At 41.0% G+C, this 26,339-nt stretch overlaps 3 protein-coding genes across 4 annotated transcripts; 2 read left to right on the top strand and 1 right to left on the bottom strand.

Annotated features, from left to right (window-relative positions):
* Nucleotides 1-125: 125 nt before the first annotated feature.
* On the top strand, nucleotides 126-9,557 carry acot13 (acyl-CoA thioesterase 13). The gene is made up of 3 exons (XM_060942743.1): nucleotides 126-285; nucleotides 6,961-7,145; nucleotides 9,239-9,557. The coding sequence occupies exons 1-3, from the start codon at nucleotides 202-204 to the stop codon at nucleotides 9,393-9,395; spliced, it is 426 nt and encodes a 141-aa protein (XP_060798726.1). The 5' UTR covers nucleotides 126-201; the 3' UTR covers nucleotides 9,396-9,557.
* Nucleotides 9,476-18,118, bottom strand: c16h6orf62 (chromosome 16 C6orf62 homolog). The gene is made up of 5 exons (XM_060942742.1): nucleotides 16,586-18,118; nucleotides 15,948-16,124; nucleotides 11,031-11,156; nucleotides 10,810-10,944; nucleotides 9,476-10,726 (listed from the first exon to the last, which is right to left on the bottom strand). The coding sequence occupies exons 1-5, from the start codon at nucleotides 16,712-16,714 to the stop codon at nucleotides 10,601-10,603; spliced, it is 693 nt and encodes a 230-aa protein (XP_060798725.1). The 5' UTR covers nucleotides 16,715-18,118; the 3' UTR covers nucleotides 9,476-10,600.
* Nucleotides 18,119-19,294: 1,176 nt separating this feature from the next.
* On the top strand, nucleotides 19,295-25,860 carry gmnn (geminin DNA replication inhibitor). Of its 2 annotated transcripts, none has more exons than XM_060942045.1 (7): nucleotides 19,295-19,384; nucleotides 20,470-20,535; nucleotides 23,762-23,860; nucleotides 24,428-24,584; nucleotides 24,785-24,867; nucleotides 25,275-25,385; nucleotides 25,460-25,860. In XM_060942045.1, the coding sequence occupies exons 2-7, from the start codon at nucleotides 20,482-20,484 to the stop codon at nucleotides 25,646-25,648; spliced, it is 693 nt and encodes a 230-aa protein (XP_060798028.1). In that variant the 5' UTR covers nucleotides 19,295-19,384; nucleotides 20,470-20,481; the 3' UTR covers nucleotides 25,649-25,860. The 2 variants fall into 2 exon arrangements, with proteins under 2 accessions (XP_060798028.1, XP_060798027.1); XM_060942044.1 differs by having other exon boundaries at nucleotides 19,312-19,415.
* Nucleotides 25,861-26,339: the final 479 nt, after the last annotated feature.

Here is a 26,339-nt window from a genome sequence, read left to right as displayed (position 1 = left end):
GCAAATTTGATCGGATATGACGGTTTAATATAAAAGCCAAATACACGCTATGGGTGTGGTAATATGGCCGCTTGGAAGCGTCACTCGTCTAGACAGCGCGGATTGGCCAATGAGCGCTCCAGATTTTTATGTAGAGATTGTTATTGTCCTCTCTCTCCGACTTCCGCTCTGCAGTTTGTTTGATATCTAATTTAGTGAGAAATGGTTTCGTTATCTGTAAATTCACTGAGGCAGGTGATGCGGGCCATGCTCGATTCTCCTGGATTTGATCGTGTTTTAAGGAAGGTGAGCGAGTCTTTCTCAACTTTAAGCCGGTAACCTTGAGGAGACTCATTTTCCAACCCCACACTAAACCAGAATTCTAGGCAGGACACTACTACAGGTAGAAATGATACATTTATGAATAACACGTGAAACTTAAGCCTGTTTCCGCCACCATAATAATAATAATAATAATAATAATGTTTCCCATAATTATTAGATTAGATTAGATTAGATAAAACTTTATTGATCCCTTTGGGAGGGTTCCCTCAGGGAGATTAAGATTCCAGCAGCATCATTACAGATAAACAGAGAAAATAAATAGAGAAAAACTTCTCGATAAATTAAAATAAATTATTTACCTATACAAATATACGGGTTGTTTTACAATCAGGGTACGCAAGCTAAAAATCACATTTAACACTTATTATCTTCAATATCAAAAGGCTTGACTAAATAAACTTGGTTGTTTATTGTAGCCCTGTGATAGCTCTATTTACCATGCAAAAAACATTTGGTGATAACGTTATTTTGGGTGAATGTATGGCAATATATGTCATATTTAGCAAAATTACTCGTGTCATTTAGAAAAAGTGCTTTTTTGACCACAGGTAGCTCCAAAAGGGATGCACTTAAATCATTCTTTATACCATAAAACACATATTTGGTTCCATATCATTGGAAACATAGTTAAGTTTTAATGTTGAATGCCAGTAAGTTTTCAGACTAGTTTGATCAAATTAGTATGTAATTGTGTCAAAAAAAAGTCCTCTCTGAGACAGCTAATTTTTCAATATAAAATAACATATCTAAAATGATTATTTTCATCCTAAAATGTGGTCAAGATATTGGGACATAAATATTAGAGACAACTAACACAAAGCTTACAGCCTTATATTTAAAAGCACTATGGAAGTAGTGGATTCTGAATTGTCAAAAAAATGTCCTCTCCGAGAATCACTTCATTTGTTTCTCCCAGCCCTGCTTAAAGCTACACTTAATCTTGTTATAATACAAACTATTACACATGCCTATGTTCATATGTGTATTAATTTCCAAAAGTGCAGATTTGATAGGTTTTTTTTTTTGTTTTTTTTAAATTTGAATTTTGGATCCCTGTGACACAAACTTTGTACCCTGATTGTAAAACAACCCATAAAAAGAATAAGCTATGGGGAAGGAGGGAGAAAGGGGAGGGGGGCAGCAGCAGGAGAGATATTGCACTTTATATTGCACATTGTCCAGTATTGCTTATTGTTAGGCTAGGCTACTGCTCCTTCCCATCCTCTGTCCTCCTGTTACCCCTCCTCCCCCCCAGAGAGGAGTTGTACAGTCTGATGGCGTGAGGGACAAAGGAGTTTTTGAGTCCGTTAGTCCTGCATTTGGGAAGGAGCATTCTGTCACTGAACAGGCTCCTCTGGTTGCTGATGACGGTGTGCAGAGGGTGACTGGCATCGTCCATGATGTTCGATAGTTTGTCCATAATCCTCTTCTCTGCCACCGTCACCAGAGAGTCCAGCTTCATGCCGACCACAGAGCCGGCCCACCTGATCAGTTTGTCCAGCCTGGATGTGTCCTCCTTGGATGTGCTGCCCCCCCAGCATGCCACGGTGTAAAACAGGACACTGGCGACCACAGACTGATAGAACATCCACAGGAGTTTCCTGCAGATGTTAAAGGACCGCAGCCTCCTAAGGAAGTATAGCCTGCTCTGTCCCTTCCTGTATAAGTGTTTGGTGTTGCAAGTCCAGTCCAGCTTGCTGTCCAGCCACAGCCTGAGGTACTTGTAGGAATCCACAGCCTCCACCTCGACTCACTTGATCAGAACTGGTCGTGACCTTGGTCTGGACCTCCCAAAGTCAATGACCAGCTCCTGGGTCTTCGAGGTGTTGAGCTGCAAATGGTTCCTGTTGCACCACACAGCAAAGTCCCTCACCAGGCTCCTATACTCCTCCTCTTTGTCGTCACTGATACACCCAACGATGGCTGTGTCATCGGCAAACGTCTGAATGTGACACAGCTCCGAGTTGTAGCAGAAGTCCGCGGTGTACAGGGTGAAGAGAAGAGGGGCCAGCACCGTGCCCTGGGGTGCTCCAGTGCTGCTAATTACAGTGTCAGACGTGATGTCCTTCAGCCTGACATACTGTGGCCTGTCAGTGAGGTAGTTGGAGATCCAGGTGACCAGGCAGGGGTCCACTCGCATCCTGTTCAGTTTGTCCTGAAGCAATAGGGGCTGGATGGTGTTGAAGGCACTCGAGAAGTCCAAGAAGAGGATCCTCACTGTGCCATTTCCCTTATCCAGATGCGAGTGGGCTCGGTGTAGCAGGTAGAGGATGGCGTCTTCCACACCGACACCTGCCCGGTACGCAAACTGCAGACAGTCCTGGGCATGTTGTACCTGGGGTCTGACACAAGTTCTGAGAATAATTAGATCATTTTCTCATAATTCTGACTGTCTCATAATAATGATATATTAGGTCATAATTTCGAGAAATTATTGACAGTCATTATTGTAACATTATAAGTCATAATTCTGAGCTGTGTTCTCATTATTATGACGTACTATGTGACTTTTTTGCTCAGGTGGTGAAAACTGGCTTTCATCATAACAAATCTACATTCATGAAGCTTTACACATGCATTTCTGCCCTGATCTAGAATTAGGTTTAGAATTAGATTTAGTTTTAGATTTAGGGTTAGATTTAGAAGCTTAGTACAGAGGAACTTCTCAAAATTTTGGTTAAGAGTTGGATTTATGGTAGGGCAATTCCACGGGTAACTGATGCAACATTCAGAGGGTTTAAAATTAAACTGTGTGGCTATTATAGAAAGAGCAAACTCAAACAAATGTATGATGACTTAAGGCCCAAAGGTCATCTTGGACAACACGGAGTTTTTCCCAGATATGAATAATTTATTTAGTGGCATGCAGATAACATTGGTAACTGACACAACTTGGAGAATTCAACAACTGTGAACACACAAGTACAAACGCCAATTTCTGTGAAACTTGTTGAAATTTTACTCACATTTTTTCCAACTCTGCTTTTAACATGCCATTGTATACAATGAAAGAAATAAACTATGAAAAATGTTTAGAACGGACGGCTGAGATCATGGAATGTACAGTAACTGACGCAACACTTTCCAAATTTACATGATTTGATGTACAGAGAGGACGGACATGTGGTAATTTTCTCTTTCTTGGTCATAATATCAATCAGTAAACAAAGCTACTTGTTAGATCTAAATGGCCCCAAAGCTGTGATAATTACTCAATGGAATCATTTTTTTTCATGGAAATGTAAAGAATGAGGTCCATTTGATATGAAACACAGTTTAACTTACCTGGTGAGGACTTTAGACAGCAGTTTGAGTGCTTCTTTGTGTCTGTTAGTCTTGGGTTTAAAGTATGTGCTTGGATCTGCCAATTTCAAAATGGCCACCAGTCATGTGACATGAGTTCAGCACAAAAATATTGACTGCCGTGAATGAACCATCCATCCATTCATCCATTATCTCTAGCCGCTTTATCCTGTCCTACAGGGTCGCAGGCAAGCTGGAGCCTATCCCAGGTAACTATGGGCGAGAGGCGGGGTACACCCTGGACAAGTCGCCAGGTCATCGCAGGGCTGACACATACAGACAAACAACCATTCACACTCACATTCACACCTACGGTCAATTTAGAGCCACCAATTAACCTAACCTGCATGTCTTTGGACTGTGAGGGGAAACCGGAGCACCCGGAGGAAACCCACACGGACACGGGGAGAGCATGCAAACTCCACACAGAAAGGCCCTCATCAGCTGCTGGGCTTGAACCCAGGACCTTCTTGCTGTGAGGCGACAGTGCTAACCACTACACCACCGTGCCGCCCCGTGAATGAACCAATCATTACTAATAATAGCCCAATCAAATTTACCATATATACAAAATGAATTTTCACCCCTTGGGTTGACCATTTCGTGGAATTGCCCGGTAGATTTTAGGTTTAGTCTCTCTCTCTCTCTCTCTCTCTCTCACTCACTCACTCACTCACTCACTATCCATTAACGTCAGTTTCCACCAGCCGGCGGGTGTGACGTTGCATGATAGGCTTTCACCCTCATTTTCCATGCTGTTTGGTCCCTTGTGTCATTTGCAGTGAGGCTGGTCACCTTTAGGTCATTTGTGACCACTTCACACCATGTTTTGCGTGGCCAACCCCATCCATCAACCTGGATGTTCCTTATTGGTGTTAATACAGCTCTCAGCCCTTTCTACATGTCCAAACCATCGCAGCCGCTTACATCTGATAGCAGTCACGAGGTCAACCATCTCGAGCCTTGTGTGTAAGTCACTCGCGCTGGTAACATCATCAGGTTTGACACCACACATCCACCTTAGCATCACCCGCTCGTTTCTCTCCAGCCTTGCCATGTCGCTCTTCCTAGGGGCCCAGCACTCACTGGCATACAGCATGGCACCCCTAACACAGCTACCATACACCCTACCCCATGTTTGAAATGACAAGCTCTTGGCTTGAGACAAGACAAAGACAATATAGGCAGCAGTTCCCGGAATTTGCCCCAAGCAAATTCAGGAAGTCTTCTAGACACCTAGAAGTCTCTAGTTGTAAGTAAAGTAAGAAAGTAAATAAAAGTGTCAGTCAGTAAATTAAAAAAAAAAATTTACCCCTAGTGTCCTGCCTTTCCCAGCTTCTTGATTTTTGCAGTTGTTCTCCCCTTCTTTTATTGCAACCATCATATTGCTGCATGGAAGGAAAAAGGGAAACATTAAACAAACAATTACAACCCCAATTCCAAAAAAGTTGGGACACTGTAAATCGTAAATAAAAACAGAATGCGATAACTTGCAAATCATGGAAACCCAATATTTCATTGAAAATAGTACAAAGACAACATATCAAATGTTGAAACTGAGAAATTTTATTGGTTTTTGAAAAATATAGGCTCATTTTAAATTTGATGTCAGCAACACGTTTCAGAAAGTTGGGACAGGGGCAAGAAAAGACTGAAAAAGTTGTGTAATGCTTAAAAAAAACCTAATTTGTTTAATTGGCAACGATTGGGTATAAAAAGAGCATCCCAGAGAGGCGGAGTCTCTCAGAAGTAAAGATGGGGCGGGGTTCACTGCTCTGTAAAAGACTGCGTGGGCAAACAGTGCAACAATTTAAGAATAATGTTCCTCAATGTAAAACTGTAAAGAATTTGTGGATCACATCATCTGTGGTACATAATATCATTAAAATATTCAGAGAATCTGGAGAAATCTCTGTATGCAAGAGACAAGGCTGAAAACTGACATTAGATGCCTGTGGTCTTCAGGCCCTCAGGAGACACTGCATTAAAAGCAGACACGTGTCTGTAGTGGAAATCACCGTACGGGCTCGGGAACACTTCAGAAACCCATTGTCTGTGAAAATAGTTCATTACTGCATCCACAAATGCAAGTTAAAACCAGATATAAACAATATCCAGAAACACCGCCACCTTCTCTGGGCCTGAGCTCTTTTACGATGGACTGAGGTGAAGTGGAAAACTGTCCCGAGGTCTGACGAATCAAAAGTAGAAATTCTTTCTAGAAATCATGGACCCCACATCCTCCAGGCTAAAGAGGAGAGGGACCATCTGGCTTGTTATCAGTGCACAGTTCAAAAGCCAGCATCTGTGATAGTATGAGGGTGCATTAGTGCACATGACATGGGTAGCTTGTACATCTGGGAAGGCATCATTAATGCTGAATGATTATAAACATGTCTCAGAGCGATATGCTGCCATCCAGACAAAATCTTTTTCAGGGAAGGCCTTCCTTCTTTCAGCAAGACAATGCCAAAACTGCTTTCTACACATATTAAAACTGCATGGCTCCGTAGTAAAAGAGTCCAAGTGCTAAACTGGCCTGCCTGCAGTCCAGACCTGTCTCCCATTTGAAACATTTGGTGCATTATGAAGCATAAAATATGACAAAGGAGACCCCAAACTGTTGAACAACTAAAATTGTATATCAGGCAAGAATGGGGCAACATTTCTCTTTCAAAACTACAGCAATCTGTCTCGTCATTTCCCAAATGTTTACAGAGTGTTGTTAAAAACAGAGGTGATGCGACACAGTAGTAAACACACCCCTGTCCCAACTTTTCTGAAACGTGTTGCTGACCTCAAATTCAAAATGAGCCTATATTTTTCAAAAACCAATAAAATTTCTCAGTTTCAACATTTGATATGTTGTATTTGTACTATTTTCAATGAAATATCGGGTTTCCATGATTTGCAAGTTATCGCATTCTGTTTTTATTTACAGTTTACACAGCGTCCCAACTTTTTTGGAAGTGGGGTTGTATAAAGACATCTTCAAAGATTAGAAAAAATATACAGATAATAGTAATAATAACAGTCATAATAATTGTTGAAAAAGAGAGAAAAAATAACCACAATTCAAGGGTTACCTACAAAATGGTGATATTTCAATATTACTAAATAAACAAAATTACAAACATAACTTCAATAATGTTATTTTTTTGTATTATTGATTTAAATTGAGAGTTAAGCTTATAATTAGTTTCTACCATCAAATTTTTACATTTGGGAGCAATTTAGCTAAATTTATTCTTCTGTATAAAGTGTCTGGTTGTTGCTTTTTGCTGTGTGTTGTGATACAGAGAGCTTATGAGCATGTGGTTACTGTGAAAACAGGTAGAGTTGGTTTCAGCCAGTCCAGGTAAAGTGGTGTGCCAGATGAAAGTGGAAGAGGAGCACACTAACCGAGGAGGGACCCTACATGGCGGGCTGACTGCCACTCTGGTTGATGTGATTTCCACTACTGCACTCTTGTACACGGAGAGAGGATTGCCTGGAGTCAGCATCGACATGAACATCACGTAAAGTGTTTATGACTAAAAAAGATCATCAGGCTTAACCTTTATGTTCTGTCTGGGTCAAAATAACCCATCTTAAACTCTTACTGATTAGATAATTACATAAAACTGTTCCGATTTTGATATATATTTATCTCATCTCATTCTCTCTAGCCGCTTTATCCTGTTCTACAGGGTCGCAGGTGAGCTGGAGCCTATCCCAGCTGACTACGGGCGAAAGGCGGGGTACACCCTGGACAAGTCGCCAGGTCATCACAGGGCTGACACATAGACACAGACAACCATTCACACTCACATTCACACCTACGCTCAATTTAGAGTCACCAGTTAACCTAACCTGCATGTCTTTGGACTGTGGGGGAAACCGGAGCACCCGGAGGAAACGGACACGGGGAGAACATGCAAACTCCACACAGAAAGGCCCTTGCCGGCCACGAGGCTCGAACCTTCTTGCTGTGAGGCGACAGTGCTAACCACTACACCACCGTGCCGCCTGAAATATATTTATATTACAGAGATTAGGTTCTGGTCACTATTGCCAACAAAATATTACCAAGATATGTGAGAGTTTGTGGCGGCACGGTGGTGTAGTGGTTAGCGCTGTCGCCTCACAGCAAGAAGGTCCTGGGTTCGAGCCTCGTGGCCGGCGAGGGCCTTTCTGTGCGGAGTTTGCATGTTCTCCCCGTGTCCGCGTGGGTTTCCTCTGGGTGCTCCGGTTTCCCCCACAGTCCAAAGACATGCAGGTTAGGTTAACTGGTGACTCTAAATTGACCGTAGGTGTGAATGTGAGTGTGAATGGTTGTTTGTGTCTATGTGTCAGCCCTGTGATGACCTGGCGACTTGTCCAGGGTGTACCCCGCCTTTCGCCCGTAGTCAGCTGGGATAGGTTCCAGCTTGCCTGCGACCCTGTAGAACAGGATAAAGCGGCTAGAGATGAGATGAGATGAGATGTGAGAGTTTTGTGAGTTTAATGCGCACAGTTTATGGGGTACAACTGTCTGGCATCTACACCTCTGACAGTATTGCCAGCTGTAATTCAAATCAACAGTTATAATCATGCCCTCCTCCTAATACTTACTTGTTTCCATAGTAACAGTTGACACAGGGACTTTTGTAATGTAGAAAAATGTGTAATTATTGACACGAAGTTTTATGTAAAAAGTCAATTATTTGACATTTTTGGAATGAGTCTCCAGTGTCAATGCTTTGTAACAGTCAGATGTACAGTTGCTTGTTTAAGTTTTCTGACATGATAGTCTTAATCTCAGGCCACGTCACACTACCCTGTCATTGACTATTCTCCTATAACAGCATGTCCCCAATTTTTTTTTTTTTATTCTGTACATTCAGTATAACGGCTGACTATAACCCATCGGTTAGGCTACTATGCAGTTTGTCAGCTCGGTGTACCCTATGCATTAGTGTAAAGGAACCAGCACTGTTGTACACATTTACCTTGTTGGTGAACCTCATAGTTACTCATTGCACAAACTGATAATTGTCCTCTAGTTTCTGACCATAGCACTGCCAGACATTTTTGGTTGGCGTACTGTTTACAAACTGTATTGTTGAGGTGTTACAAAATTCCAGGAATGCTGCTGAATCTGATTAATTCAAATCATTAATCACACAAGACAGGGTCAGTGCCACTGCTGTGCTGAGAATAATCCACCAAGCAAACTTCTGGACAGTGCTGGTTTCTTTGCACAGATAGATGGGAGTAGAGGGAAGATGATAAATTGTGAATAGAAACATATAGGTTAGGGTCAGCATTTGTACACCTGCATGGTAGATTTACTTGATTAAATGGCCAATAAGTGGAGCTACAATCTAAGAAAGTGGCCACTGGGTGAGTATTACTAATAATTGAACTTTACTATAAATTCAACATGACACTGATTGATTACTGTGAACAAAACATAAAAGGTTAAGACAAGACCGGTGTTTCCAGAACTGCATACATACTACTGTTTTAAATAAAATGTAAAAATTCTATGCCAGCTAGTAGTCCACTTTGTACTTCTAGTCTGACACATATTCATGATAAACAGAGAGTTGAATTTTCTCAGCTAAGCATTTCCCTCTGCTGTTGACAGGTACATGAATGCAGCCAAGGTTGGAGAAGACATCTTGATAACTGCACAGGTTTTAAAACAGGGCAGAACTTTGGCATTCGCTACTGTTGATTTAACAAACAAAGCTAATGGGAAACTGATTGCTCAAGGAAGACACACAAAACACCTTGGCAGCTGATTCTTAATATGGTTGAGAAACATGGAAACCATAAATGTCTTTTATATGTAAGTAAACATGTAATAAAACACCACAAGAGATTTTCAAAGCTTGTACTGTATTGGGATATCTTCAGCAGTGTGGCATTAAATCAATACGAACATGAATAAATCATGAACACAGCGATCTCTTTTTTCTTATGATTCAAAGAGAATTCAAACAGGCAGGAAAAGGTAGATTTTATGTTTTATTACCCAACAAAGCTAGCTTATGATCATTAGTACTCAAAAGGGGGGGGTTGAAAATAAGGGAAAAAGCAAATAAAACGTAATGGTGCACAGAATTTTTCCACAATACATTTTTTGTTAGGTACATGGATTTAAGCATTAGTTGCCCACTGAATATCCACCAACAAAATCAGGTATCAGTAGCATGAATGCATAGTGCATGAAATGCTCATTGGTTTCAGAATACCCACACCCCAAAAAATTAAAATAAAAACCCGTTAGAATTCACCCGACAGACCCTCTTCTAATGTCCATATTCACGTCTAAACCCCCATCAGGCATCACTCTTCCAGAAATTACAACAAAAAATATGAAGGAGCTTAACATGTAATAAGCAAGGATTGACACTCAAAATAAAATGTCCAGCAAAACTCAGGCAGTTGAAAAGAATGTGAAGCAATGTCTACCCCAAATCAATTTTTACCAAGTATTGTTCACCTACTAAAATTAGCCTTTTCACTATGACTATGAAGGCTGTTTAATCCAGTCACTGATTGTCATTAATCTTAAAACTATCCTTTCCCCCAAAATAAAGACATCTATCCACTCATGACACTGATATCAGAACCAGTCCAACACAAGAGGCCCATATTTAAGGCACCCCTGACATTGGTTTGCTTTTGCTACATTCCCCCACTAAAGAGTTCCTTCTGTGACTGGTGGTGTTGACAGTGCTGCTCCAAGAGAACAACCACTCAAAAACAATGTTCGTGCAAGTTCAAATAAAGGCAGACAGGTTAAGGGTAGGATAAATGGGTGAACCGAACCAAAACTGTCTGGTAGGTGTGATATAAAAATGAACTAAAATGAACTTCAGAATGAAAATGAGTGGTTAACAAAAAGGAGAGTTCCACGCACAAGTTCAATTCTATTCAACTGAGATGGATATGATGTCAACTTGCTTCAGTGGCCTTGGGGCAGGAATCTTCTATGTCTCTGCTAATCTGGCATGTATGGGCGGAGGTGGTCTTCTATGTCTCCGACCCCCCAACAGGTCAGCTGATCCTGTGGCAGGTAGAGGCAGAGGCTGCACAACTTGAAAACTGTGGCCTTGGTTTTTGGAGTCTGCAGAAAGAGCACGGACAGTAAAAATGATGAGGGTGTACTTAAATATTCTTAGCCCATGTCAGTGTCCAAACACAACCGACCTGCAAGTGCTGTCTGTCTAAGAAAAGAAACACAGACTGATTTGGGTTGTTCATCACCATCCCGGCCTTGTCCTTACGGCCAAGAGCGTGTAAAAACTGGTTCTCATAGTCCCCATGGTGAAATTCAAACTTGGCCTTTGAATTAAAAAAAAAAACAGATGTTAATAGTGCTACACTTATTTTATGACACTCTAAACTAATGTAACATAAGAAATCATCACCTGAACAGGCCTGAAGGGTTCATGGTCTGCTCCCTTCCATCTGGAGAACAGAAGACACACTATCTTCTCAATATCATTGCGGGGCCAAAGGATGAAGTCCATCTCCTGTGTGCAACCTATTACGTCCTTTACAAAGAGAGCACAGAATTACAATCGGTGTACAAGAGAACACAATGTTTCATAAGGTCATTAATACTCCACTTTGAATCATTTTCTCCAAAACACAATCAATTCTCAGTTTAGGACACAATCCTCACTCAAACATTTCCCTGCTGGATTTCAGTAAAATAAACAAAACAAAAAAGGAAATGCAAGACATGTTACTGTGCTGAATCACTGTGACTGACAAATGAAATCAATAAGTAACTGCCAAGTCTTGTCCACTTTTGAGTCTGTGAATGTGTAAAGACCATTTAGTGTTTTGCTGCAGAGACAATTACTATGGCAAAGTATTTATTATAAAAGAAACTCACATTGGCTTAATTAATTTTATACTACCATTTATTCAGAATAACCACAGACAATCTAGCACATGAAAATTAAAGGGATATTTAAGGGATAAGTATAGCGCCTCCGATTTTCCGCGATCGCGGAAAATGGACGGAAATCGCGGAAATTGGGGTCAGAAACGGAATCTACACATTCTGACTTTTTCAAAACTTTTTTCGGAATTAAAATCCGTCAATTAGTCCTTTGGTGTGACTGACTGATTGTCCAGGTGAGAACATGACACAACTGCATTGGTCTCATCTTCTGAACAACCTCCAGTGTGATTTGCTCGCAGTGACGAATTGATTTGATTCTGAATTGACTCGTGTGCAGGAAGCGACTCGAGCGTGCTGTGTTTTTTGGTTTGGTGGATATAAGCCACTAAACTGAGCTGTCATGCTACAGAAATGCCATGTGTTCTGGATATTTGGACTACCGAACAAAAAAGGAAATGAACGATGTTTGAAACTAGTTATTTATATAATTACCCATGGTTTTCCCCAAAGCGTTTTAGCGTATCGGGCCCGATACGCTTGCTCTGCCTGACGATACGCTTGCTCTGCCTGACGATACGCTTAGTCGCTTTAGTTAAAATCCGATACGCTTAGATTTATACCGATACGTTAAATTTTCTACCCACAAGTAACTAGATACATAGGAGAGCAAATAACAGATCCATTTACATATTGATCGATATTTGTGTTAAACAAGCCGTCTTTTTTCCCCAATGTTTATGTTGATCCTGTCAAAGTAATATGTCCGCGTGGTATGATGTAAACAAACTAATCTGTTGGCTAAGTCAAGATCACGTGTTCAAACCATCCAATAAAAACATCGAAAGAAAATGTCAGACATCCCGGAATTTTCCGATTCATTATAAGCGAGCTCATTGGCTGCCGATGTTGACCCCCGCCAGAAGGACAAAGCCGACTGATTTTAATAAGCTAGGAGAAGACTCGCTGGACAAATTACTCCATGTCAGCATGGATGACAGCGAGATGGACTATGAGAGGGCTGCCCAGCATTGGGCCAAGCAAAAGCCAAGGAGAATTAATCTGCTTTAAAGGAGTAGAAAACTTAATTCATTCGTTTGGGTTTGCAGAAAGATTATGTACTTATAAACACACTCACGAAGTGAAGTTGTCCGAATATGTCAAATACAGCATAATTTCAAATAATCATCATAAGCATTTTTGGCAGTGTGATGTCACTGGGATCCATTTAACAAAAGAAGCCTCCGGCTTATTCTTGTGTTAAAGGCTCACAGTGACCTCACACTGCCAAATATGCTTATCATTATTATTCGCAATTATGCTACATTTGACACTTATAAACAAATTCCCTTCATGAAATGTGTTTAAAAGTACATAATCTTTCTGCAAACTTCAACTGTAGAAATTAAGTTTTCTTTTCCTTTAAATATATGTTTTAATCTTTTTTTTTTAAAAGATATTTTTTTGGGCTTTTTGCACCTCTATTGGATAGGACAGTGCAGAGACAGGAAACGAGCGGGAGAGAGAGACGGGAAGGGATCGGGAAATGACCTCGGGCCGGAATCGAACCCGGGTCGCCCACATTCATGGCATGGCGCCCTAACCACCTGAGCCACGACGCCCCCATATGTTTTAATCTTAATCTAGTCCATTTAATAAAGTGCCAAAATTTAAACTTTATAATATGCAATTGCCTTACTTTTCTTTTCAGTGCATCTTAGTTCTACATATATCATGGTAATTGCATCCGAAACATTCTAAATCATTACAGTTATAGTAATACAGCAACTTATTTTAAGGTGGCAGTTCTTAGGTTCAGATCCCTTTGTGATCAACAGGAGGTCATGATGATCGATTCTCTTCATTGGATTGCATAAGATGGAGCAAACCACTGGTCATATTTTCATGCACATTTTTGTTACAACACTACTTGACCATAGGTAATTAAGGAATCCCCGTAGATTTTCAATCTATCATATACCTAAGTAATCTATAACAAAACAGTTTAACTTGCAGCGGTGGCACGGTGGTGTAGTGGTTAGCGCTGTCGCCTCACAGCGAGAAGGCCCGGGTTCGAGCCCCGTGGCCAGCGAGGGCCTTTCTGTGCGGAGTTTGCATGTTCTCCCTGTGTCCGCGTGGGTTTCCTCCGGGTGCTCCGGTTTCCCCCACAGTCCAAAGACATGCAGGTTAGGTTAACTGGTGACTCTAAATCGACCGTAGGTGTGAATGGTTGTCTGTGTCTATGTGTCGGCCCTGTGACGACCTGGCGACTTGTCCAGGGTGTACCCCGCCTTTCGCCCGTAGTCAGCTGGGATAGGCTCCAGCTTGCCTGCGACCCTGTAGAACAGGATAAAGCGGCTACAGATAATGAGATGAGTTTAACTTGCATGTTGAACTTTAAGGTGAAATTTCAAATGTGTATACATTAATACTATTTAGGTCAGAAATCATTGAAACACTGGTAAAATCTATCCTATAATCATGTATCTAAAACCTCTCAGAGACCCTGAAAATGCACCTGAGAGCATCTATTTTCAAAAAATTTTCCGGGGGAGCATGCCCCCAGACCCCCCTAGTTTCGCTTCACACCACTGGTGCTTGCTTTCACACCATTGGCACTCAACTGTCTGTGTATTATCATGCCAGAATTTAGGGCTTTCATTTTTTTCTGGGGAAAACACTGTTACCTAATCACTTACTAAGCGCCAGGTCTGTGTTCTCCATGCTCGGGTGAGTTTTGTGATTTGTCCGTGCACCTGCGAAGGGTGTTTTTTTTTTTTTTTTAAACCTTTTTCTCTGTCTACGCATTTCAGACAAACGAATGAGTTTACAAGTATGTTTTCAGTCGTACACATCCCTCGGGCAATAGGTTTGTTATTTATTTATTTATTTAATTTCCCCCCTCCTTACTAGGGATGTTAACCGATGACCGTTTGACCGAATCAACGTCAACCGGTTAATTTTTTTTTGGTTGTCGGTTAAAAAAAAAAAAATCAATCGTTTTGAAGCTGCCGATTTTGGAGCGGAGAACCTGGAATTCTGTGTTGTAAACGCTTGGGGCATGCCATGTGGTGTAAGGACAACAGCTGACAAATCAGAAACACCCCTTCAGTCATGTCCCGCCCTCCCGACCCAGTTGAAGACAGCTGCCACTCGGCGAAAGAAAAAAAGTGTAGACACAGGCTTTTTAGCTTACAAATTACTATTCTGTTTTTTTTTTTTAATTATTATTAGAAGGCACATCGAGTTTAGTCCTGCCTTGGCCAGTGCATTCTGAAAGTATGTTTCAGTCTGTAGCCAACAATGCATGTTACTGCAGATCATATCTCTCCACACAAACTAAAGGCGCAGATGCCGACTTTTTCACGGCTGAATCGTGCAGATCCGATTTTTTGGGGGGGGGGGGGGGGGGGGGGGGGCGCGTTGGAGTGTCTGAATAATTTCATCAGAGTAAATTCTGTATTAAAATTACTAAATAAACAAATGCCGTTACAGTCCATGAAACAGGAAGTATAAGTATGAGAAGAAAACAGTAAATCAGAAAGCTGCGCACATTTGCGCAGCTTCCGCGAAAACGTGCGCAGCTTTCTGATTTACTGTTTTCTTCTCATACTTATACTTCCTATGTTTCATGGACTGTAATGGCATTTGCTTATTTAGTCATTTTAATACAGAATTTACTCTGATGAAATTATTCAGACACTCCAACGCCCCCCCCAAAAAAAATCGGATCTGCACGATTCAGCCGTGAAAAAGGCGGCATCCGCCAAAAGGCGCACCGTTTGCATCCCTGTTTAAACTCATAGGTTAACCGACTTTAACCGGCTAATAAGGCTCGGTGGTCGGTCAAGATTTTTTTTAGTTTTCGCCATCCCTACTCCTTACCCTCCTTTTTCCTCATTTTTAAATCCATGCAGTGTGAAACCAAACCGAGCAGCAAACGAACCAACGAATCAATTTCTCTCTGATTCATTATAATGTGAAGGAGGAGGAGGATAATAATAATAATACATTTCTATTTGACGTGTGTAATACTTTACTAAGGCCATAATCCAACACTCAGCTGTGTGTAAATTTTATATGTTGAAAATCTAAAAATGCCAATTTAGTTGTCATTTGAGCATATAACTGAAACAAATCGTCTGAAACGGAATTAGCCATTCTCTGAAACGGAATTTAATGTTTTTTGAAACGGAAAATAGGAGGCTCTATAAGTAAACTAATGCTTAATAAAAGTTACCCAGGTGTTTTTTTTTTTTGGGGGGGGGGGAAGTAAAAAAAAAGTAATTATCTGCAAATTCTTATTAATTTGAAAATTGTGACCAGACACTCCCATGTAAAAAGACGAAGTCCTATACATGTTTGAAAACATCATGGTTGTCAATTCTAACCAAACTAATCAAATGATCCACCCCATCAGCTTAAAATTTCTTACCCTGCGCATAGATTGGTAGCGAGGGGCATGCAACTGCACAACATCTTTTTGAAGAAGCTCCAAAGAACTTTCTAAGGAGTAGCTTGAATCCTTCACTCCTTTGAGGATATTTTCTTCATAGTTGTTGGTCATGACAGGCACCACTTCAGCTACCTCAAAAAGTGCAGACTTCTTTTTCTGCTCAAAGTTTAAAAAAAAAAAAAAAAAAAAGACATAAAAATTAATGACAAGCATTATGCTTTATTTTCCAACAGTCCTAATTCAATGAGCTGCTTATCATAAGTGGGCGTTTTCCAGAAAATGATTTCTACTATGCAAAGAACTCAAATTATTTTGATGGACAATATTGACTTTTGGCTCAAAATATATTGTTAATTGATAAATCTGGCTTTGTAAAACACAGCTCAGACTGAACTGTATGCAGAAAACTAGCAGATATTTAAAGGTTTACATTAAAGCCCACAACATGTTTTCCTTTAACTGACAACCAAATCACAAGGTTACAACTAAACTGTTGTAAACATTTACCAAAGCCAAGTGAGCTCTCAAAAATAAATAAGTAAACAATTAGTGTTAAAGGTTTAAAACATTTTGGAAGAAGTGTCAAGGGAAGTATTTCAGGTCAACGCATCAAGCACCTTTTCCTTAAACACGAAGGCAATGTAGATTTTGAAGTCAAACTGGTCAGCCAAGGATTCTCGTTTCTTCCGTAGCTGGGCACGGAGTCGGTTTCGGGTTTGATTTCGTCGAGAGTTTGGGTCTCCCATTGTTTTATAGTAAAGACTTATTTCCTTTAATCCCCTTTTCTGCTTGCAAGGCTTTCAGAGAGCAGGCTATACTATTCAAATGATGTTTTAACAGTTGAAGAAAGAAAATATCCGGCACTAACTGTAATCTCCACTAAAACTAATGAAGGAAAAAAAAATTCCAAATTGAAATCAAGTCATTTTTATAGAGATTGATATTAGATAGTGCTCCAGGGGCTTAACAATTTGGATCTGAACACACCATGCTTCAAGTAAAAAAGCCAAATTTTCATAAATAGAAAAAGCAATGTGATTTCTTCTGTGCTCACCAAATATCAAACCAGCATTTCAGAGCTGATAAAACAACTGAAATCCATGCCAATGGCTCTTTTTGTATAGTTTTGGAAATGGAGATGTATAGCCTTGGTTTTTGCACCCTGAAGTTGCACAACCTTATTCTAGTTAAAAAAAAATCTTTCTAGTCCTGACTACTGTGGATTTTGGAGTCTCTTTCACGACATATGTAATTTGTATTCATATTCATACTGATGCATTTAAACTCTCAGTAACGCACAGCTGAATGACAGGGGAGAAAGCCGACCATGGCAGAGAAACGGAGATGCCTGGAGGAGCTGGCACCAGGTACAAGAACAAGGTACAGACTGCTCGACATGTTGGGCTTTATGGCCATAGATCTGACCCAGGGGTGGTGGTTGTTGTTGTTGTGGCCCCGCTGTTGTAGTTCACCATCGTCAGGCTTTTCTGTGGCCGCTAGCTAACGAAACCTAACCAGCAAAGCTTTACACACACCACGCCAACCACAGCACAGTTCACTTAACCGTCAGCTACATGTCAGAGTAATTATAATTTCCTCTATTATAGCTCGCTAGCTAACGTGTGTTAGCGGTCCGACTGTTACATCTTCTACCTGGGTTCTTCTTTTTACTAGCTAGTTTTGCTAGCACAGAGATGGAAAGTGCGTGGCGCGGCTACTTCAGTTAGCTCACTTCTGTACCAGCTAACTATCGCAACACATTGTGTGAAACTACTGGAATTTGAAACCACGACCTTATACTCTGCTGTCAAATAACAAACTTCAAGAAATAAACTCTCGTGTGCAAAAGCTTAGTTGTTGCCGAGCTTCTTTCTTTCTCTCCGCCGCTGCGTTGTTTTCAAGCTTTTCCTCAGTCGTCAAAACCAACCGACAAAACGTCTCGTGCCATGTCAAGATAAACTGACAAACCAATTCAGACTCTCCCTTCTTTCGGATAATAGACGACTAGATTTGCTTCGCGGTGGACCCATAATTACAAAATAGTTGTGTAAAACGTCTTTCGAGCGATTCTTCGAGACTTCGGCCTTGATCCCGATTTGTCTGAAGAATAACAACCCGTCGCCCCACACTGAACAAACAACACAAAATGGCTGACGAGAAACGTCAGCCAGTTCTGATGTCGTTCACAGGTTGCCAGATTCTCATGAAACAATAATCCATCTCCTTGGTAAAATATTTAACCAATCATAGAAGTTATACGTTTTAATTATTTTCAGTCCATATTTTAATTAGCACATCGTGTTTATGACACTTTTCATCGTTGAATAATCGTGGTAGCGTATCCGTATGTTGAAAATAAAAGACCCCTCTGTTCAGAATTCGTAAACGTCATAGAAAATCTGGCAACCTCTTCAAGATGTCACGTGGTTTACATGTGACTGAAAATAGATGGGCTGCTGTGCGGATCCATTCTTTCTCGGCTCTTTTCATTGAGTCGGATCATTTGGTTTAGTTCACCAATAAGAGTCGACTCGTTCATCTCCCAAACGGTTCACTGCCGGTTTTTCTCCCCTAGCAGACAGCATTTTGGGATGTTTTGACCAGTGATTGTTTTTCTTTGCATAGCTAGGGTTGCAGTCATTTCCTAAAATCTTAATATATATTCTAAATAATAGGATAACGTCATTATCATAAAATCCATTTCAATAATTGTTAAATCTGCAAGGAACTGAATGTGTAAGAATCCCATGCACTAATGCTTTTGTGTCTGAGCTTCATTAAGAAGGTTCGTTCGACATTACATCTTAAAAAAAAACAAAAAACGAGTCGGTTCTTCTAGTTGACATCAAAGAGCCGATTCAAAGAACCGATTCGTTTGTGAACGACCCATCGCCAGTTCCACGCTTGAATTGTTCACACCAGAGATGAATCTAAATACACTGTCAACTCTTATATTAAGTATTATGCAACAGTTCTTTACCAAATGATTAAGAAGGAGATTGACAGATGACAAGGGAGTTCGTAACGCATGTTTGTGCAGTTCTGTACATTTTATGTTTTGGTACAAGCAGAGGCATATCACTGTGTAACTCCCCGACTCTGGTGCTGTATATCCCTGTAGGTTTTAGTGATTCTGCGAACATTAACTGATTAGCAAAATACAAGCTCGTTAGGACAGGAAAATCTTAAGCACTTTACAGGACCTATGTGCTCTCCGCTGCCTGGACTGATAATTGAGTAAAAGATTCGTATCGCTTCAGTGAATTGAACTAAATGACTCGAATTACCAGAAAGATTTGGTTTCGTTTGTCCCACAGTCACGTGACCAAACTCGGGGCCGGTACTTAAAGCTTGTGGCGCGTGCATTTCTCTATTCACGTTTCAGTACCGGACTTAAACAGAGTGTGTTGGAGACGGTAAGGAGTAACGTTAGTACTTTGTACTGAGGTAATTAGTTTATCTTTTATTTTTAGTAATGAACTGTTCTTGGACCGTTTTCTGTTGGAGAGTTGTGGAACTCTATTGTTTTAAAGGTATTTATGGCGGGCTAGCAAACCTTATGCTAGCTGTAGTGTAGGAGTTCTGTAATGGCTGGTCTTTTTTTTTTCTCTGTTAGTTCGCTTATTTTATTTCTTTAACAAGAGAACTTGACTCTTCTTGTTGGCTAAATGTGTAAAGGCTTGTATTTCAAAGTGTTTTTGTTTGATTAGCTAGCTTTTTGCTAAGGAGGGGAATTTCGGCTCTTCAGTGAGCCAAATGGGGTGATTCGGCTCACCGATAAGAACTGACTCTTTCAGCTCTCTAATGGCTTACTGCGTGTGGCTTTTTTTTTTTTCCTTTCTTAAATTGGACAATTTTTGTCGTGCTCTTGCTAATCATGGCTGGAATGTTTCTCAATTTTACTGAGTTTGACTTGATTACTTGGCATTGCTTTATGGGTGTGGTGTCTTGTATCTTGGTGTGCCTCCCCCAGTTTAAAAAGAAGCTATATAGAACAGGCCTCATGTGAGTCGGTTCAGTGTTCACCCAAAAGAGCCGACTCCTTTATGGAAGGCACATCACTAGTTTTGGCGCCTATGTTTGTTAGCGTGTTGGCTAGTCGTGTCTCTTTTCTCTCAGCAAAATTTAGTTATAATAGACCAGCTTGTTACTTTAGTTATCTTGGTAAATTAGCATGTCTTACCTTTTACCAAACATGTCCATATCTCTCTCTCTCTCTCTCTATATATATATATATATATATATTTTTTTTTTTTAAACAGCCTGGCTCTCCCTTCCACTGTGGAGATAAAAATGAGTTGTTGGGACATAATTGCCAAATATGTAAATATTTTATTTGGTCCCACTCGAGTTTTCTACCCACAGAGCCACAAACCTGTAGGGTTTTTTATCTTTCTACTTAAGATTAGGATAATCCTATTCAGTTGTCCAGTAAACTAGGCTTATAACTGTCATTTAACTAACATGTATACATCTTTCCTCCTCTCTCAATTGTCTGTAGATAACTGAAGAAATGAATTCTGTCAGAAAAACGAAGCAAGCTGAGAATCCACATGAAAACTTAAAGGTATGTAAAGTTTACTCAGTGGGTTTGGATGTAATTTACTTCTAAATGGCTGTGCTGGGAGGGTAAAAGGGGAACTGAAGTCGTCTATGATTTTTATTTATTTTTTTCCCTCCTTAACGTGGTGTTCAACTACCTTTTCGGTTTTATTAACCTTATATCGTGACTCGTATTGGCATATTACGCTTATCGGCCTTCTCGGTTTTTAGCCATGTTGAATGCAGTTCGTTTGGTCCACAGCAGGTGTCGCTTATGCGCGCGATCTTCACGAGACTTGTGCGAGACTTCAAATATGAAGTGTCAGCGCCGCTGCCATTTTGAAAGCTGTTTACACGGTGGCTATAGACCCTTTTCAGTCACGTGACCTTCGTAAACGCGACCGCCATTTTGGACATGTAGTGGACTTTGGCTCGAATCAGTTTGAGTGTGAGGAAGGCGACAAACGAAAGACATAAAAGAAAAAGGAGCGAGATGCAGAAAACACCTTCACTATCCAGCGACGTAGGGCATTTACAGGGCGAGCAGAGGGAGAGGTATTTGCAAAAATTGAGGTTAGCAGGCTTGGAGAACGACGTTTACCTGCTTCCACCAGGATTGCTCACTGACGTACGGGAGTACACGAAGCCCTCGTCTTTACCTGACTTCGGCCCACATGATCTGTATACCTATGTCGTTAAAAACCCATTGCCATACACGCCAACGTCCGAGGTTCCGGAGCGCGCTCCGGCTTGCTCCAGGAGTGCTCTGGCCGAGGTTACGGAGCGCGCGCCGGCTTGCTCCGGAGTAAGCCGGAGTGCGCTGCTTAATTTGAGGGCAACCTCGGCCAGAGTGTGCTCCGGAACCTCGGCCGGAGCACTCCAGGAGCAAGCCGGCGCGCACTGCTTAATTTGAGGGGAACCTCAGCCGGAGCACTCCAGGAGCAAGCCGGCGCGCGCTGCTTAATTTGAGGGGAACCTCGGCCGGAGCACTCCGGGAGCAAGCCGGCGCGCGCTGCTTAATTTGAGGGAGAGCAAGCCGGAGCGTGCTCCGGAACCTCGGACGTCGGCTCTGGCAGCTATTTATACTGGATCCGGTGTAAATAGCTGCTGGATCATAATTACAGTAAACTAGTAAATACAGTAAAGGAAACTTGAGACTGAAAGGTTTTAACAGTCATCCAAATGACTGAACGTAAGCATTGCTACAGTAACCTACCAGCTACTTGTTGACATTAGCTAGTCAACAATAGCTACTACAGAAGAACAAAGAGGTTACAATGGGTTATTTTAGCCTATTTGGTTACACACTCGCCGCCACAGAATGTTAACAGCAATGTAATGCCTTTTCTGGCTAATTTTATTCGTCTTGCCTCCAACAAAGTGGTCACTACATAAGCGTTGGTATGCCGAGGGCTGCCAATCTGTTTATGGCCGCTATCCATCTTCTCCGTCGGGATCCGATAAAATGATAAACCTTGCCTTGTTTGATGGCTACTACATCCAGGTGCACAACAATATAGTGGCATGATGGAAGTCTTGCTGAAAGTAAAAACTTTCTTTGCTGCCGTTCCTCAATGTTGGTTGTGGTAAACTACTGGTAGTACACGTCCAAAATGGCGGCCGCGTTTGTCGTGATGTCACGTGAAAAGGGTCCATATCACCATATCATTCCAATTTAGATTAATTTCAAGATTTGCCAGCTTCATTGATGGAGACTATTCCATATGACTTTGAACCAATGTGGAGTAGAGAAGAGTTGGAAAGATGACCGGATAAGGATGTCTGTTGCACTGGTGTTTACATCATTGGGGTTTTCAAAATAAATGTGTTTTTTTTTTTTTTTTTTTTTTTTTAATAAATATTACACTGAGCAGATTTCCCACATAATCCTCACCAAAGTTTTGGACTGCACTACAAAATGGTGTCCTACATGGTGACTACGGAGCGATTTTGGACACAGAACTTCCAGCTTGATTGTCAGCATTTGGAGGCGGGTGTGCACATCTTTCGACAATGTTGGCAGATGTTGGTCACTTTGACTTCTGCTGTATGTTTTACTTCTGTCAAAGTCTTGCACAGATCTTGGTGAATCTCTTTTACAGCCATTGCTTTGACATGTGGACTAGTATTGCATAGCATTTCAAATACTCAACTTGCTATAGCAGTGACAATGGCTGTCAGAAATGCATTCCTACACTTCATAAAATGAGAGAAATTTGATGATAAAAATTGCCTTCAGTTCCCCTTTAAACTTGGGGTTTTCCTTGCATTAAGTTTGCATTCTGCCTCATTTGTCTATACAGGAGGCTCTCATCACCATGGTGTTTTTCAGAAGGGTCCTGCCTGTAATCTAATAAATGAATATAAATTGGTCTTTATACTATCCCATCAAGCACAATTGCTTGGCTTTCACTGCACCTGGAAGCCATTTGCCTTTTAGCATTGCATATCCTAAGAAATCCCCAATGGACAGATTAGGGACTTTTTTTTTTTAAATCAACTGTAATATTGGGTATAACTTGGAAATGTCTTATTACTAAAGTAGTCTGCTAGTTAAAATGGGGGGGGGCTCAGCTGCAGGGTCATGGGTAGATGTTAGGCAAACCTGTTAAATTCTCAAACTTGATCTATGGGAGGGGGGGGGGGAATGTGAAACAATGCTAGTTTATACAATCTGAATTGGCCAACCTCTAGGGCTTAACCATTTAGAAGTTAGTCTGAGCAATGCTTTAAAACAGTGTTCACATTAGTTTGTAACTTATGTACATGTCTTGACTTTAGACAAGCCCTTGTTTTACTAGTTGAATTAATCATTGCCCACACAGGTGCAATATATGCTGGTGTTTAATCCTGTTAAGTGTGGTTTCTACTGCCACTGTTTGTGGGTGGGAACATTACTGAAAACAAGTTAGGTGTTAGTTAATGAGTTGCTTCTTTTTAAAGCAAGCTCCCACGGTACTTGTTTAAGGTTCATGCAGTAAGATATGTAAGCACCAGGGTCTGACTGTGGGAATTTGAGGTGTTTTGCCTCCTGTTGCTGATGGTCCTGCCCCTTTCCCACACTAGTTAGGCATGCATACATGATGCTGCTTAGCTACAGTCCTTATGTCTCACAATGACTAACAAGTGGAGACAAAGGAGCTGTGGGAATGTTATGAAATGTAGGTTTTTCAGGTCACTTGTTAACTGTCTTGTATTCAGATATTAATGTTCACATGCCACCTCCTGAAAGCCCTCTTTATGTCTTCTAGATGTTTTTTACAGCAAAAACATCGGGGACATCTAGGAGGAAAACACTTCAGGTCCTCCAGCCATCTGCTGTCAATAAGCCTCTTGGGAAGCTGATTGAGGTACAGATGAGTTTTGAGGGAATGAAGACTGGTTAAACTGAATACTGTCACTGTCTGGTCAAAACCTGCTATGTGATATTTTTACAGGAGATGTAAACTGAATAAAACTCTGAAATAACAAGCTGAGAAGCCAGTAAAAGTTTACTTATTCTATTAGCTTGGTCAGTTAAATATCCATCAGAATAGCTAATTGCAGCATTATATTAGTGTAAATTGCAAAAAAAATCATCCTTGAGAACACGAGGTTCTGCATGTCAGATATTTGCACATGAGGTTTGACATGCAAAACCTCCCATGTGCAATCTGAGTGACTAAGAGTATTGTGTGCAGAATCTGTGTGCCACTAGGTGCACATAGCTTATTTGGACCCATCACATGAAAGGGATTTAATCTCTAGTCTCTTCTGGATTATCCATTGGTCCTTCCATTTTCTAATTGGCATAAATGGAAGCATGAGGTCAATTGACCAATCAGCATAGAGAACCCAATTTGACCTAAATTGTCACATAGCAGGTTTTGAACTGACAGCCATGATACACACCACAAACTTTCTCTCCTCCCCTCCAGACTGGCAAGGCAGTTCCTAAGAGGAAGCTATGGGGTGCTGACCAGGTGAAGGGCTCAAAGAGAGTTAAAGCTGAAGTGGCAGTGAAACATGCAGACCTAGAAAATGAAAACCAAACTGAAGGAATCTCAAAAGAAGCCTATGAGCTGATGGTCAAAGGTAACGAATTGTATGGGCTTTAGTCTCCTTTTTGTCATGGTGTCTAGATAAAGGACCAACAGAACTATAGTGGAAATTACATGTATCGTGTCCTTAAACAGGTTTTTTTTTTTTCAGTCCCTTAAGTTGTATTGTGTAGTTGGGTCAAGGTCAAACCTAGTCAAAAACATGTTTTTGTTTGCCTGCCAACCCCACCTCAGAAACCCCTACCTCCTCTTACTGGAAGCAGTTGGCAGAGGAGCGACAGAAAGCCCTTTTCAATGTTCTCCAGGAAAATGAGAAGGTCTGTGATTTCAGCATTTAGCCCTACCTTACTGGCTCTTTTCAGTACGAATGAGTCATCATGGCATAGATTTTGTTTACTGATTTAGTATCCAGTAGTAAGGCTGTTCCCTTTGAAGGTTTTACTGTAGCTTGTTTTCCATTTTGGGTAATATTACAGTAAACAAACCAGCCTCAAAGATGTATTGTGGGCATGCTCACACTTAAATGGCTCTTGTCCTTGTTTGGACCTGGCTTGCGATGGTAAACTTGTGTGGGGTGGATTGTAGGTTTTTTAAATGCCCTTGAATGAAAACCTGAACAGTTACAAGACTAGATTAACCTGACAGGTGTGTAGCATGTAAATCTAGTGTTCTTTTCCCCTTTAGTCTCCTCTCTCAATTTAAGTGACCAATGTTTTCCCAACAGCTTCACAAAGAAATAGAAGCCAAAGATGAGCAGATTGCTAAGCTGCGAAGTGAGAATGATGAACTACAGGAGTTGGCACAGCATGTCCAACACATGGCTGACATGATCGAGGTAAGCTCTTGGTTTTCATTTGTGCTTGATGTTGCTGTAGTATTCAGAATACTAACTTATTAATCTGGTGACAGCGGTTAACTGGTAAAAGTCCAGACAACTTGGAAGAACTACGAGAAATCGCCTTTGATGTGGAAGATGACAATCCTGAGTGCAAAAACGAAGACGCATTAAATCTGGAGGATGAGGAAACGAACACCAAAGATGCAGAGAATACAGGGGTTGTGACTGAAGCAGAAGATAACACTGCCTCAGATGCATGAAAGTGGCTCGAAGCTTGTGCCTTGGACAACTCAGAACTGTGGTGTGGAGATTGATTTAGGTTTTTTTGACTTTCAACAAGTGATGTGCAATTATCTTGGGTTTATTTAATCTTTCCTGTAAAGATTTTCAAACTTGGTGGTTTTAACAGGTTTGTATATATGTAAAACTGACGTACACGAATAAACGGCCATATTTTTATAAACTTTCACAGCACTTGGTGCGTTTAATTTGGCTTAGTTTTTAAATTCAACTAGTTTAGCAGTCTCTTTAGGCAGCTGGGCCATAGAAGGTGCACGCTACACGTTCACGTGAAGAACCGGACCCTGGGCCATTAAACTTCATGCTTGGATGTTCACGTGTTGCGTCTGTTCTACTTTGACCGAGTAACCAACAATATGGACTCTTCGGATGACGACGATTGCCTCATTCTGCTTTTACTGAGACAGAGGAAGAGAAAAAGGAACAGAATTTGGAGCCGAGAACACTTCCTTCTGAGAGAAACCCGTGGTGAATTTCACCGAACATTCTATAATCTGCTTGACAATCCCGATGAAGAACTATTTTTCAATTATACCATTCAATTATATTTTTTCTGAAGTTTTCCCCTGAAAGCATAGTTATCTCCCTAGACCTGTTCTGATTGGCTGGCGCGGCGGTGACCGCATGCATTGACTGGAATTTCCATCTTCA

Source organism: Neoarius graeffei, chromosome 16 (assembly GCF_027579695.1).
Source record: "Neoarius graeffei isolate fNeoGra1 chromosome 16, fNeoGra1.pri, whole genome shotgun sequence".
Lineage (NCBI taxonomy): Eukaryota > Metazoa > Chordata > Actinopteri > Siluriformes > Ariidae > Neoarius > Neoarius graeffei.
The sequence above is the reverse complement of the archived record's forward strand: the minus strand, read 5'-3'. Positions and strand labels throughout refer to the sequence as shown.